The sequence below is a fragment of the Nicotiana tabacum genome, chromosome 12, assembly GCF_000715075.1.
Source record: "Nicotiana tabacum cultivar K326 chromosome 12, ASM71507v2, whole genome shotgun sequence".
Lineage (NCBI taxonomy): Eukaryota > Viridiplantae > Streptophyta > Magnoliopsida > Solanales > Solanaceae > Nicotiana > Nicotiana tabacum.
Genome location: NC_134091.1, coordinates 43,673,665 through 43,690,139, shown reverse-complemented (window position 1 = coordinate 43,690,139; position 16,475 = coordinate 43,673,665). Strand labels below are relative to the sequence as shown.

At 38.7% G+C, this 16,475-nt stretch overlaps 1 protein-coding gene across 1 annotated transcript; it reads right to left on the bottom strand.

Annotated features, from left to right (window-relative positions):
- Positions 1-15,609: 15,609 nt before the first annotated feature.
- LOC142167122 (uncharacterized) lies at positions 15,610-16,080 on the bottom strand. The gene has a single exon (XM_075227279.1). It carries the CDS (start codon positions 16,078-16,080, stop codon positions 15,610-15,612), a length of 471 nt encoding a protein of 156 aa, XP_075083380.1.
- Positions 16,081-16,475: the final 395 nt, after the last annotated feature.

The following is a 16,475-nucleotide window of genomic DNA, read 5'->3' as shown; positions in this document are numbered from 1 at the left end:
GGGTATTTAATGGGTCTTGAATTTTAGGGCTTGATTGTTTATGGGTTAGTGATATTTAGCCTTGTTCATGCTAGAATTGTAGAATTAGTGGTTGCAAACACTGATTCATGCCTTTGTGACTTAGGCTCTTCTTGAGAAAGATGGACTAAGTCTAAGAAAACTAAGCTAACAAGGAATTGTGGTGAACTCAAGAAATTGATAGCCCTAATAAAAGGGTTAAACCTAGAGATAGTAATACCCGACTTGAGCTAATATTACTTGTATTGCATGAATACCCATTTGGACTTGAGAAAGCCAAATTGGGCAAAATCACTCAAAATACCGAGAGGTATAAAGTGAGTACTTGGGTGTGATAGTTATATTATGACCCCAATCAAATCAAACTCGCCCTAGATTCTTGATACCCGTTAGATATCCACCTAGGCGGAAGTCACTACCCTAGTCCTTTTAAACACTTGAAAACTATCATCAAAAATATTATACTTAGCTTTAATCTTAGCATATAATAGAAATAGAAATAGAAGTAGAATCAACACCATCATGTTTAGAATTACAATTAGGAACAACACACACATCTAGATTTAGATAAATACCTAATTCTAAATCAATTAACTCCCTCTGGAAATCGATCCCGACCTTGTTGGGTAAAACTGCATCGACCATCCTCGCTACTCAATAGTGGTATAGGTTTGGCACCAATCATTGCTTCAGACCTTGAGGGAACAGAAGCTATATGGTAAGTTCTCAAAATGTGAGTTTTGGTTAGATTCTGTGGCATTCTTGGGGCATGTGGTATCAGGCGAGGGTATTAAGGTTGATTCCAAGAAGATTGAGGCGGTTCAGGGTTGGCCTCGTCCTATTTCGGCGACTGAGATCAGGAGTTTCTTGGGGATAGCAGGTTATTATCACCGATTTGTGGAGGGTTTCCCATCCATTACAGCACCTTTGACTAGATTGACCCAGAAGGGTGCTCCGTTCCGTTGGACCGATGATTGCGAGGCAACCTTTCAGAAGCTTAAGACAACTTTGACTACAACACCAGTTCTAGTGTTGCCTCCGGTTCGGGGATATATACGGTGTATTGCGATGCTTCACGTGTTGGATTGGGTTATGTATTAATGCAGGAGGGGCGAGTTATTGCATATGCTTCACGTCAGCTGAAGCCCCATGAGAAGAATTTTCCTGCGCACGATTTGAAGTTGGCCGCGATTGTTCATGCTTTTAAGATCTGGAGGCATTATCTATATGGGGTGCCTTGTGAGGTTTACACTGATCACCGCAGTTTGCAACACTTGTTCAAGCAAAGGGATCTCAATTTGAGGCACCGCAGATGGCTTGAGTTACTGAAGGATTATGACATCATTATTCTTTATCATCTAGGCAAGGCGAATGTAGTCACGGTTGCCTCAAGCAGGAAGGCAGAGAGCATGGGTAGCTTGGTTTTCATTCCAGTAGAGGAGAGACCACTAGCTTTGGACATTCAGTCCTTGGCCAACAGACTTGTGAGGTTGGATATTTCAGAGCCCAGTCGAGTTCTTGCATGTGTTGTTTCCCAGTCTTCACTATTGGAGTAGGTCAAGGCTCGACAGTTTGATGTTCCGCATTTGGCAGTTCTCAGGGAGACGGTACTATAGGGTATTTCCAAGGAGGTTTCTATTGGCGAGGATGGTGTCCTGCGACTCCAGGGTCGTTTATGTTTTCCTAATGTCGATGGCTTAAGGGATAAGATCCTAGAGGAGGCACACAGTTCTCGATATTCCATTTATCCAGGCGCTACGAAGATGTATCAGGACTTGAGACAACATTATTGGTGGCGATAGATGAAGAAAGACATAGTTGAGTATGTATCTAGGTGCCTAAATTGCCAGCAGGTTAACTATGAGCACCAGAGGCCAGGTGGCTTACTCCAGCAGATGACTATACCAGAGTGGAAATGGGAATGCATTACTATGGATTTCGTAGTTGGGTTTTTGCGGACCTTGCGGAAGTTCGATGCAGTTTGGGTCATTGTTGACAGGTTGACCAAGTCAGCACACTTCATTCTAGTTGCAACTACTTATACTTCAGAGAGATTGGCCCAGATTTATATTCGGGAGATAGTTCGGTTGCACGATGTGCCTGTTTCCATCATATCAGACAGAGGCTCTCAGTTCACTTCACATTTCTGGAGAGTCGTACAGAGTGAGTTGGGGAGCCGTATAGAGCTCAGCACTGCGTTTCATCCACAGACCGACGGGCAGTCAGAGCGGACAGTCCATATCTTGGAGGACATGCTCAGAGCATGTGTGATTGACTTCGGGGGATAGTGGGATCAGTTATTTCCTTTGGCCGAGTTTGCTTACAACAATAGTTATCAGTCCAGTATCGAGATGGCTCCATTTGAAACTTTATATGGTCGGCGATGTCGTTCTCCTATCGGGTGGTTTGAGCCTGACAAGGTTAAGTTATATGGTACTGATTTGGTGAAGGATGCCTTGGAAAAGGTAAAGTTGATTTAGGAGCGACTTCGCACAGCACAGTCCAGATAGAAGAGTTACGCGGTTCAGAAGGCGCGTGATGTATCATTTATGGTAGGCGAGAAGGTTCTCTTGAGAGTCTCGCCGATGAAGGGCATTATGAGATTCGGGAAGAAGGGTAAGTTGAGCCCAAGTTTTATAGGCCCATTGAGGTGTTGAGGTAGGTTGGGGAGGTTGTTTATGAGCTTGCTTTACCTCCCAACCTATCAGGAGTTCATCCATTTTTTCACGTGTCTATGCTCCGGAGGTATCACCGATTTGTCATATGTGTTAGACTTCAGCACTATTCAGTTAGATGAGAGCTTGGGTTATGGGGAGGAGCCAGTTGTCATTATTGCTAGACAGGATTGCCAGTTGAGATCCAAGAGGATTTCCGCGGTAAAGGTCCAGTGGAGGGGCCAGCCAGTCGAGGAGGTGACATGAGAGTCCGAGGAGGACATGAAGAGCAGATATACACACTTATTCAGCACTTCAGGTATTATACTAAACCCGTTCGAGGATGAACGTTTGTTTAAGAGGTGGAGAATGTAACGACCCGACCGGTCGTTTTGCTTTCTAGAACCCCGTTGCCCTAAATAAGACTTCTCCGTACATGCTCTAACTGTTTTATGACTTGCAGGAATGGTTAGTTCGGAATTTGGAAGGGTTTGGGGTGACATCGGAACACTTGGTTCCTTAAGGTTGGCTTAAAAGGCCAAGTTTGACTTTGGTCAAAAGTTTTTAGTAAATGACCTCAGAATTAGGATTTGATAGTTCCAATAGGTTTGTATGATAATTTTGGACTTGGGCGTATGTTCGGATCAGGGTTTGGATGACCCGGGAGCGTTTCGGCGCCTAATAGTGAAAGTTGGTAATTGAAGGTTTTAAAAGTTCTTTAAATTTGGTTGGGAGCGGGTTTTGACAATATCGAGGTCCAAATAGAATTCTAAGACCGGGAATACTTCTATAATATAATTTAAGACTTGCCCGTAAAATTTGGTGTTATTCCGAGTAGTTTAAGTACGTTTCGGCGCATTGGAAGTAAATTGAAGAACTTGAAGTTCTTAAGTTTGATTCAATTGGTTTTGGGGTGCGATTCTTAGTTTTAATGTTGTTTCGGGCGTTCTGAGAGTTCGAGCGAGTCCGTTTTATGATTTCAAACTTTTTAGTATGTTCGGGCGGGGCCCCGAATGTCAATCAGACGAGGCTCGGACCATGATGAGAATTTGGAGCAGCAGCTGATGCACCAGATATGTCAAAACCGCACATGTACTTGGTCAGCCGCAGGTGCGAGCATGCAGGTGCGGGCAAAGCCTCGCAAAAGCGGCCAAAAGATGGCAGCCCATGTTCCGCATATGAGGCCCATCCTCCGCAAAAGAGGGACCGCAGAAGCGGGTACCCATCCTCAGAAACGATCCTAACCAGCCCAGTGAATACCGCAGAAGTGGACCCTTATCTGCAGAAGAGAGGGCGCAGGTGCGGCCCTATGACTGTAGGTGTGGAAACCGTTGGAGGCAGTGAGCCTCAATTATTACGGGTTAGGTCCATTTTTTATCACATTTTCTTCCACTCTTGGGTGATTTGAGAGCTTCTAAGGAGGGGATTTTGACTTAGCTTGGTGAGGTAAGTAATTTCTTCTAAATATGAGTTTAGTACATATATAATGGGTAGATTTTCACATGAAAATTGGTAGAAATCATGGGTTGAGATGAAAAACTTAGGGTTTAATAAAAATGAGATTTTACCACGAAAATGATTATGAAACTTAGTAAAAATCATATATTATGCTCCTAAGGTTATGGGTAACAACTTTCTTCAAAACTTTTCAGAATCCGGGCGTGTAGGCCCTGGGTGAATTTTAGGAATCTTGCAATTTTGGTTGGGTAATCACTTTAATAGCGGAGATATGAACTTTTGATCAATAGATTGATCGATTTATATAATTTTTGGCTAGTTCCGAGTCGTTTGGCATCAAATTTGGAGGTTTAGGCGCATTCTTGAATTGGGAAGTAAGCGTTGAGACAAGGTAAGTCTCTTTTCTAACCTTGTAAGAGGAAATTTACCCCATAGGTGAACTTAATTAATATGTGTTGTTATTTGTGTGGGGCTATGTACGCACGAAGTGACGAGAGTTCGTACGTAGCTACTATTCCTATTTATGTCCTGGTAGTTTTAGGTTTACACCACGCTTGTGGACACAGTTGATTGATTATATTTGTTAATTGTATCAAATGGAACTGAGTTGAGGATTTTTAAGGATTTAAAAGCTTCAAGTCGAATTGTCTTTAATTTGGAAAGAGTCAAGGAAGGGTTATGATTTGTTGATATATTTATATTTGACCGCGTCGCATATATGATTCGCGAGCGAGGTAATAGATACATCTATAGTTCGCACCGTTCAACTCTCGGCAGGTGCATCTGGTTACCAGTCTGGTGCGCAAATTTGATCCCCATCTCGAGACTTCACGGTGAGCTGCCTTCCGAGCCGTTCTGCAGCAGCTGGAGTCTCCCTTATGTTGTATTTTTTGTCTTCTGTCTATTTCATTTCAGACAGTAGGCTAGTATCCTTTTGTATATTCTACTAGATTGCCCACATACTTGTGACACCAGGTCTTGGCATACATACTAGTAGACTTATGATTTTGGATTCGTTTATATGATTACGATTTGTACTCGTTTGCTTCCGTTTAAATTATGTCACATTCGCAAATTTCTAAATCTCTTTAACAAATGAGAAAATGTTATCCACTTAGTATTTTATTTAAATGGGAAACTATTAGTTTGATCAGTGTTGTCTTGCCTAACAATGGTGTTGGGCGCCATCACGACCTAAGATGAAATTGGGTCGCGACATAATATGTCTATGTAATTCACTCTCCCTAGATGCTTATGTAAAATAAATATCCTATTTTTAAAGTGAAGTTTTAGGCATATATATTGAGATTTTCCTTGATTTGTTCTTGGAAATATGTTTTTTTCAAATCTAATTGTGATATTCTATCAATTAAAATAAAAATCTAAAATAAATATTTGATTTATCATTGACATGTATATATTTTGTATATACTACTTGTTTAGTTGGTGACTTGGCTAGAGTTGATTTAGTTAATTTACATTTAACATCTATCATTGTTAGAGGATAAATTGGGAATATAGTAAACTTTCGAATATAAGATTTATGTTTGTATTTATTAGCTTTGTCAATTTGCTAAAGTTACATTTATGTGTATGAAAAAATATTAAACATGCGTGCTTTAAGTTTGATTGTGAAACTTTGTATTTTATAAAGGTGTAGAGCTTTTGTGTTCCACAAAGACCATGTCTACTGCTTTAAAGAATATTATTGGAGAGATTATCAAAAGTGAAAAGCTCAATGGTAACAACTAAAAGACTTAAAGATTAACTGTAGTATGTGCTGGAAGAATAAATAGTTGGAATGTAAATAATGTTATGGATGAAGCCTATGACGCTTGAAAAATAAGAATTTCAACAACAACAACAACCCAGTGGAACTTACAAGTGGGGTCTGAGGAGGGTAGTGTATACGCAAACCTTACCCCTATCTATGAAGGTAGAGAGGCTGTTTCCGAAAGACCCTCGGTTCAAGAACGTAAAAAATGGAGCAATAGAGAAACAATAGCAACAACAAAATAATCAAACAGTAGAAGCAAATAATACAACGAGTAATGACAGAGATCCATGGATATGAAACTACACGAATAGTGCTAATCCTACTGCTAATACTGACACACCGTATAGAAACAAGGGACTATGAATTGGAAAGTACCCGACTAGTACTACTACTAGCGGTAAGACAAGGCAAAACTCTAAACTGTCTATCAACCCACCACCCTAATTTTCAACCTCCACACCTTTGTATCGAGGGTCATGTCCTCGGTAAGCTGGAGCAGAGCCATGTCCTGCCTAATCACCTCACCCCAGTTCTTCTTAGGCCTCCCTCTACCCCTCATCTGACTCGCCATGGGCAAACTCTCGGACCTCCTAACCGAGGCATCTGCGTCTCTCCTCCTCACATGACCAAATCATCTCAGCCTCGATTCCCGCAACTTCTGTTCCACAGGAGCCACATCCACTTTGTTCCTAATATATGCATTTCTAATGTTATATTTTCTGGTATACCCACACATCCATCAAAACATCCTTATTTTTTCTACTTTCATATTTCGGGCATGAGATTTCTTGACTAGCCAATACTCGGCTCCATACAACATGGCCGGTCTAACTACCGCTTTGTAGAACTTGCCCTTAAGTCTAGGTGGCACATTTCTGTCAGACAAAACACCAAAATCGAGCCTCCATTTCAACCACCCCATACGGTGTGTGACATCCTCATCAATCTCCCCGTTACTCTGTATTATAGACCCAAGATATTTAAAACTATCTCTCTCGGGGATGACTTGTGTATCAAGCTTCACGTCCATTTTTGCTTCCTGTATCCCAACACTGAATTTACACTCCAAGTATTCTATTTTTGTCATGCTCAACTTGAAATCTTTAAACTCTAGAGTTTGTCTCCATACCTCCAGCTTAACATTAACCCGCCGCATGTCTTGTCAATAAGCAATATATCATCTGCAAATAACATACACCATGGCACTTCCCCCTGGATGTGTCGCATCAGCACATCTATCGCCAGCGCAAATAAAAATATGCTAATAGTCGATCCTTGATGCAATACCAAGAGCCTATGTTGTGTCGAAAGCCATTCACTCGGTAGAACCTTGTAATCTGTGCATAAACCTCTATACGTCTTCTTGCAAAGAAGATAATCAATCTGGGTCTTGACCACCATATTTCGGAACGTGACCAAGTGGTCCTCCTTCCTCTGAAAACACGAGTTAGATACCACCAGATCAAAAGCTTTAGCAAAATCCAGCAGCGAAAAATAAGAATTTCCTAGACGTATTACATTGTTATGTAGTGATGATATCATAGGAAATTCTAGACTGACATGATCATTGCTAAGGATATGTGGAATGCTCTTGAAACTAAGTATGGTAGAACTATGGTTACCAAACCAGGGTCATAAGTTGATTAATGAGCAACAAGTTGAAGCGATTATATGTTTTTTGCCTTAAAGTTAGGAGTGTATATGTATGTATCTAACTCATAATAAGCGTAATAATGCGTTTGATGATATGAGATAATATGTAGAGTTAGAACAAGATCGGCATGAGGCAGCGTAAGAAGAAGCAAAAGTGCACGTAACTATAACTTCTAGCTCAACCAATAGTTTAAACGAAAAATCAGTGAAAACGTAAGGCTCAACCAAACAAGAATCCTAAAGTAATAATAAGATGGACGATAGCAAGTGCGAAAGAAAGAAAATTAGTGACTAAAGTGAAATACTTCAATTGTGATCAAAAGGATCACGATGCTAGTGATTGCACTAAGACTAGGAAAGCACCTTACAATGAGTTTAAAAAGGTACTTTGTGTTCTTTATGATTAGCTATATATGTGTTGCTAGTTCTATTTTTTCTATCTTTCTAAAACTAATCTTTTGTGGATAGTTGACCTAGGATCGATGGACCACATAACGGCGGGATCGTGAAGCCTTTGTGAACTTCCAATCGATCTCACATATGCAACGTGGATATACGTACGAAACAACACTAATGTTGTTAAAAGGACCATATCATGTGAATTAATTTGCGTGAAAATTGAGACTTTATCCTACATAACACGTTATTAGCTCCGTAGATATGAAGAATATCATTTCTATATTGGTGTTATTATGTTTAAATCTTATAATTAAAAATTTTCATGACATTATGTATAGGAACACTTCATTTTTGTTCTAGTTTTATCATAAATAATTTTAAATAGAATTGGATATTAGTTCCTTTGATCCATATGTTAGCTTTTCATATATACCTTATCATATAATCATGAGGACAATGTGAAATTTGGTATGCTAGACTTAATCGTATGGCCTATGGATATGCAAATACTAGCAAAAGATTTTATTGGCTAACTTTGAAAAAGAAGAAAAAGAAGAAGAATGAACAGAAAGAGCATAAGGGAGTCTCATGAAGCCCTCCTCATCTAAATTTCCATATAAGAATGCATTTTTTATATCCAAGTGGAACAAGGGCCAACCTATTTTTACAGCTACAGCATCTAATACGTGAAGAGGAGAAAACGCACAACGAGACACATTGTCATGACTACGAAGTTAACTCTCAAATAGGGTGTGAATTGGTTCAACAAAATGGTTACTGTTTTTTGATCAACGTAATAACTTAGATCTTGTTGTATATAGTTTTTGTTCAGTAGGAAGTTTTTTTTTTTTTTTCAATTTCCCAGAGTTGTATTTCATCGTAGCAGAGGAATACAAGAGGGGGAAATATCCTTACCTCCAAAATCCAGGATACAACAAAAGGATAATAAGCTATCCTTCACAAAAACAGGCATGGTGAACAATTCTTGCATCCCATACCCCTTACAGAGAACTAAATTAGCTAACAAAAAAATTGGCCTTATCAAACTTTGTTCTAACGCTAGGCATTTGACTCTTATCCAACTGAAAAGGTCCTTTAGCTCCTTTAGGAAGTTGCTGAAAGGTAAAGAAGTATGAGTCTATATTAGTTGAGGATGCTAGTTTAGCAAGGTAGTCCGCCACTTGATTTGCCTCTAGTTAGCAATGCAGTATGTTGACATTTGCTTCGTCTAGCATCTGAGAGGTACTTTCAATTATGTTATTCATTTTGTAATTGTTGGCCCTTTTTTCTTTCAGCATGTTAGCTACAATCAGAGAGTCAAGTTCCAGGCAAAAATCTGTGTATCCATTTTGAACACACCAATTGATTCCAAACCATGTTGCTTGAGCTTCAATGTAGTTGTTACTTTTGCCTTGAGTTAAAACAGAGAAGGCCATGATTAGATCTCCCTTGTTATCCCTGAGAATTCCTCCCATACCAGCTTTCCCATTTTCTTTAATAAAGCTTCCATCAGTGTTTAGCTTAAGAGAGCCTTTTTCCTGCTTATTCCAGGTGACAATAGTAATCTTTTGGACTGGTTGTAGCTGTAGCATAGTGTCGCAATACATAGCTCATGGAAGTGGAATATTGCAGCTGGGAAAGGCCTTCGAAACTGCTGCTCTAATTGTCCATAGTACTTGCTGCTCCATTTTGAGTAGGTTGAACTTCTTTTGATTGCCATATTTACACGAGCATCTTTCTTTCCAAATTGCCCAGCATATAATAATGGGAGCAATTTATAGCACCAACTTATGTACTGCATTAACTTCCTTACCCTGCCACCAATTGCTAATAGTATATCTAACTGACCTTTGGTGATGTATTATTCCGAGTGGTGAACCTATTAGTTTCCAAATATAAGTAGCTGCATCTCCTTCCATGAAAATATGATCAATAGTTTTCGTTTTAGGATTACTACAACGGTTACATCTGAAAACCATTTGTTTACCAAAGTTGATTAACACATCATCAAATGGTAGTTTTCTATACCATAATCTCCAAGGTATGGTAGTTTTCTATACCATACCTTTCTTAGTAACTGCTCCTTAGGTGTGCTACTTCTGATAATTTGCATAGCAGACTTGTTGGAGTAAGTTCCATCTTGCGTAAGGTCCCAATAAATTTTATCTGGTGATGTGCTCCTCCCTATCTCAATCTCCATTATGTGCTGAACCATAGATCTTGGAAGGATATCATGGAGTTTATTGATATTCCATTCCCCATTCTGAATAAAGTCCTTGACAAGGATCTTCAGACTTTTATATGTACCCGGGGCCAGATTTGCAAGAGGACCTTTAGAAGACAAATTGTCCCACCAGAAACTACAATTCCCTGAGTTTATTTGCCATGCCATATGAAATTCTGCGTTCTTTCTGACCTTAGTCAGATGCTTCTAAGAGTGAGAATTACCGGATGCCCATTGTTTAGCTGCTGAATGTGCTCTAATACAATACTTATTCTTAAGAAAGTTAGCCCACAAAGATGGTGTAGTTCTAAACCTCCACCATCTTTTTGTGGCTAGAACGTCACTAATGTCTTCCATTCTTCTAATTTCTATGCCTCCTTCATCTGTAGGATAACATAAATTCTTCCAAGATCTCCAATGATATTTCTTATGATCACCATCTGTTCCCCAGAAGAAATTGGCAATGTATTTTTCAATGAGACGAGAAGTTGCTTTTGGAGGGCACATAACAGAAAGGGTATAAATAGGAAGTGATTGCAATACACTGTTAATAAGAACTAATTTTTCTCCATGGAAAAGTAATTTTCCATGCCAACCATTGAGTCTTTTTATCACTTTGTGAACCATGTCGTCAAAATAAGCCACCTTCTTTCTGCCCACATAAATAGGGCAACCAAGATAGATAAAAGGGAATTGTTTGTCCATGAAACCTGTACAATCCCTCATCCTATTAATTCTGAAAGTACATGTGTTAGGAGCAGTCACTAAGAAACTTTTATCCCTATTGACTAGTTGGCCAGAACTTCTCTCATAATCGTTAATCACTTTCATAATCATATTAATAGAGGTGTTATTACCACTACTGAAGATAATAATATCATCAGCATATGCAAGATGGTTAATAATAGGCCCCCTGCGAGGCATAGAGAATGGAGTAAAATTGTCATTTAGATTAAGATTATTCAAAGATCTTGAGAGGATATCGGCAACAAGAATAAAGAGAGATGGGGACAGGGGATCCCCTTGTTTTAAGCCCTGTGAGGAGGTAAAAAAACCAACTCTAGAACCATTAATGATAATTACACTCCAGAAATAAGATTGTGAATTAAATCAATCCAAGATTCTAAGAAACCATATCTCATTAGAACTGATGTGACAAAGGACCAAGACATTCTATCGTAGGCTTTTGCCATATCTAATTTGATAACAATATTGCCCCCCGAGTTCTTCTGGGAGATATTATGAATAATTTTTTGAGCAAAAAGAATATTTTCAGTGATTAATCTATCCTTTACAAAGCCAGTTTGGTTGTCACAAATTAGTTTTGAAAGCATATGATTAAGTCTAAGAGAAAGTACTTTGGAAATAATTTTGTTGGTAAAGTTGGAAAGGCTGATAGGCCTGAACTCTGAGAAATTTGTGGGTGCCTCAATTTTTGGGATTAAAACAAGGTAAGTACGTGAGTAGAACTTGGTAAGGTTTTTACCATTGAAGAAATCCCTAACAAAGGCAATAACATCTTTCTTGATAATATCCCAGCAATGATGAAAAAAAGTACCATTGAACCCATTCGGACCAGCAGTGCTATCAACACTAAGACTGAAGATTGCTTCCTTAATTCCTCTTCATTAGGGATAGCTGATAGCATGATATTATCCTCATCGGATATGCAATTAGGAATACAATTCAAAATATTAGGATTGATGGTAGGCTAAGGGAGATTGAATAGAGATTTAAAATGTTTGACAACAGCTTTAGCAATGTTCACTTCACTCTTGATCCACTTACCCTTATGATTCTTGATTCTATGGAGCTGGAGTTTTGTTCTATTTTCTCTCAAAAGACTATGAAAGTACCTTGTATTACTATCTCCATCTTTAAACCATTTGGTTTGAGTCTTCTATTTGAGTTGAGACTCCTGCATACTCAGCCATTTTATATATTCAGCATGCGCTTTGTTAGCATCTGCCCTGCTATCTTCACTGTTAATATCGATGTCAATATTTTCCAGAAGTTGAATTTTGTCTTCCCATCTACTCACTTGGTCATTGATGTTTCCAATCTCCTGTCTAGACCACTTTCTTAGCCTGTTACTAAGATTTTTTAATTTAGATTGGAGGATCCACATTGAGTTACCAGTAATGTTTACGTTCCAAACTTCTTGACAATGTCCATAAAATCGTTTTGACTAACCCAAAAATCTAGAAACCTGAAGTAACTAATGTGAGTGTGGTTGGTGTTAAAACACTTCATGAGTAAAGGTCTATGATCCGAACCAGTTCTCACTAGGTGCCTAACAGTGCTATGCTGGAATTTTTGAATCCACGAGTCATTTACAAAAATTCTATCAAGCCTTTTCCAGACTCTCTTGTTAGGCCTCCAATTATTACACCAGGTGAACTTGGGGCCGGTGTAACCCAGGTCTGTAACCCCACAATTATCCATACAATTAATGAAATTCAAACTTCTGTGAACTGTGTGAGGATTTCCTCCTAGCTTTTCATCAGGATCAATAATCACATTGAAGTCACCCCCAATGCACCATGGACTATCAATGCTAAGGTTATCTTTCTCCAGGCTGTACCAAAGGTTCTTTCTCTTAGCTGATGTACATTTAGCATATACAGCTATTATGAAAGAACTTTGATTGTTGATACCATCATCAAACTTTATAGTTATATGTTGTTCATCCTCTGCTATTAACGTATGGTGGTAGTTGTTGTTCCAAAAACACCAAATTTGACCATTGCGATTGGAGGTACTATGTTGAAAACCAAGAAATTTCCTATATCCATCAAGCTTTTCATTACTAATAAAAGGCTAAAAAATGGCTACAAATTGTAGATTGTTGATATTGAATAAGTGTTTCAGCCTGTGAATGGCTTTTTTGGACCTAACTCCCCTAATATTCCAGAAGATTGTTCTAAGCATTAGAACTTATAGGGGAGGTGTCCTTTTTTTGACTCTTTTTTTGTGAAGGATCATTCTTCTTTTTATGCTTTTTTCTAGTTCCCCCGACTTGACTTCTTCCTCTTGTCACTGGAGAACTATTTCTTGTATCCCTACTATCTTGAGTATTGTTACCCGTCTTCTGATCTTTTCCTTCAGCTTTCTTATTGCATGTAGAGTGTGTGTTATCCAAGTTTTCTCCTGTAGGATTCTCAGCGACCCCTCTGTTCTCTGTTGGATGATTTAAGTTGAAGGAGTTCAGATCTACTACCAACTGAATTCCTGAATGTTTGATGATCTCTGAAGGTAGGCTAGACGATCTACTGCTGTCGCTCGTAGGATCGACCTGATGAACCTGATCGACACTTTTACTGATGTCATGTTCTTCTTTATTTACTTTCCCCTGCCTTGTATTCCATGTGACCTCATTAGAAGAATTCTTCACTTCCTTATCATTGATGTTTTCATCTGTCGTAGAGTGATCTTGCTAATTTTGATTCTTACTGTTGAATTTTCCTTGCATCTGAATATCTTCTTCCACAATTGCTAGAGAGTGCTCGTTTTGAGTAAAGATAAAGCTCTTCGTCTGACTTTTTCTGTTACTTTCATGAGATTGCACTGGTTTGAATATGACTTTGCTCCTCTTTTTTGGTATTTTTTTTATTTTCTGTTTCTTCTTCTTATTCTTCTTCAACCTTTCACCCACTGATGGGTCAGATTTATTTTTTGCAGTCTTATTGGTGTGAGCTAAGGTTGTTTCAGTTGTTTGGAGGTTCTCATTTACAGTAGTATTCTTTACTTCCTTTGTAAATATAGGATCATCTTTTCTTTTTGAACCAGCTTTTTCAGTTTGTCTTTGGTGTCCTAGTTCATTGGCTTTTTTTTCAATATTATCCTTTCCTGAAGGACCTGCTATTCCAGAATTATACACATTCTGGTTCCCAATATCTTTAGTGGTTTCAATCATGTTTTTCTTTACTGGAAACCTACAGTTCATCATGTTATGCCCGAGTTTCTTACAATGTTTGCAATATTTGGGAATTCCTTCATATTCCAACTTTTGGATAAAACCTTTAAGCGGAGAATCCTCATCTTCCGAGCCAACCCAAACAGATTCAAGTTGAGGTTTAAGGAGATCAATCTCTATTCTTACTTTGGCCATGCTAGGTCTAGTTTTCCCATAAGTTGCGACATTTAGCGTCAATGGTGTGCCAACTGAACTTAAAACTTGCTTCACATAGTGCCAGTTATGCATATTAAACGGAAGCCCGGGGAGAAGAACCCATACCGGAACTATTGGGCTGTCCTCCTCTGGTTTGAAGTCAGGGGACCATTTTTGAAGCCACATTTGTTTCCCTTCGATTTCAATCACCCTTCGGTACTAGATGGATAGTTGTGAAATCGATAAATACATTGTAATTATCATATACCCCAATTTTAACAGATCCTTTCATCGAAAATTGTTCCCTGAAACTTGACCTAATTCTGTCAATTTGTGGCCGAGGCTTCAAGAATCTGCCTACAATGGTGCGTTTGCATTCCTCCGCCATTATGCCGTAGTAGTCTTTGGCTTTGAAAATAACAGCCGGCATCCCGTTGTGAGTGGTATGCCTAGCAATGACTGATTCTCGTGGATGGTGGGCATGTGCCGTAGATGGGCTAGCGATTCCCGTGATTGTGTTTGCATAAGTAGATTTTGGGGCAATTACTTCTGGTGTTGTATTCTTCTCGTCTGGAGGAACACTAAGTTGTTTCGGACGCGCCTGATTAGCGCTGCCCGGAGGCTCCATCCGTCGGAGCGTGTGGTTCAGTCGCTTATCTAGCTGTTATAGAGAAAGAGAATGTGGTTTATCTGAACTCTTTGGTACAGTTGTTTCAGTAGGAAGATCTAACACAAAAAATTGATGATATTACAAGAATCTGGCCGTTTGGGGTACTTTATAATATCATGTTCTTGTGTACGTTTGTTAAGCCAAAGTTTAAAAGCAGAATATGAAATCTATTACGTATATGATTCTTCTGATATTTTAAAATTTAGTTTTATATCATTTTTGTGTCATTAACCAGGACTTCTATAAACTCAAGGCTTAGTTCTAGATACTCCACGTTATATATTTATGTACAAAAGATGATCATTTTCTCTACTTTGAATTTGGTAGATTAGGTTGAACTATTCTTCGTCACAACAATTTTATAGAGTTAGAAGGCACTAAAAGTATCAATTTTGAGAGGAATCTCATTCTCTTTAACATAGTAATCAAGAAATGCACTGGTCAAGTACCTTAATGTGCTGTTTCTAACTACGTTAATTATATCGGAATTCTTTATACTTTTGTATAAAGAGTGTACTAGTCATTCTTTTTGGGAGGCTTTGCCCACTCAAGAATCTTGTTTGCACCTCCTACAGCCAGCTGCACCTTCTCTTTTCCTTTTTCTATTACAGGATCTTGAATTTTTGCTTGGGCTAGGGTAGTTCCTCAATTGGTGGCATGATCAAGATTCACCACAAAGTCATAATCTGTACTTGTATCAAGAGCGTAGCCTTTATCCTTTCTTTTAATCTTGAGACTCCATTCCAATCCACTAGCCACGTCACCCCATTGGGTTTTGCAATAATTGTAAGCTTCAATAGCTGGTGGGCTAAGTTTTCCTCTGGGTTTGGACAGATACGAATGAATATTTTTGGCTTCGCCTATTGCTGAATGAATAATGGCAAGAGCAAAGTCTAAAGGTTTTGATGTTGCAGCTGCCATAACCTTTGGATTGCTTTTGAGATAGTTCATGCACAAGACTTTATTTGTTAATGATGAGCAAGCTTTGTTAATAAGTGCGGTGACATTATTGTTGTTGGGTTTTGAAATTGGAGCAGAATTTGAATACAGAGGAGAAAGCAAGAGGAAGGAAAAGAGAAGGGGAACTTGAACTGTGAATTTGTGCAAAAAAGGCATTTTTCGCAAAGGAAAAGAAGAGATTGATTTTGCTTCTGTCTCTTTGCGGATAGTTACTTAACCATTTTGACGTTGTCCCTGCCCATTTGCTTTCTTTATATAGACGCCTCATCAGTAACAACTATAGAACTTAGTGATTAGGCATTAATTTTGGCCTTCTGTATGGTTCACGTACCTTGAGGATTTTCAATTATTCTTGGGGTTTTAGGAGTTATTTTATAATATTCGTTCACGAGTAAGGAGGATTTATTTGTTTCAGTGATGAGTTAATTCATATCTCACAATATATTTGATTCGAAGTAGTGAAAAAAATCTAAGATGGAGAAAGACTGAAATGTAAAAATAGAATGCTAGTAATTCCTTTGTTTTATTGATTTGCTTATTTAAAGAACCGG

Bases quoted from the DNA above. Each gene is read 5' to 3' on its own strand.
- LOC142167122 (XM_075227279.1), bottom strand. From the start codon at position 16,080: ATGCCTTTTTTGCACAAATTCACAGTTCAAGTTCCCCTTCTCTTTTCC.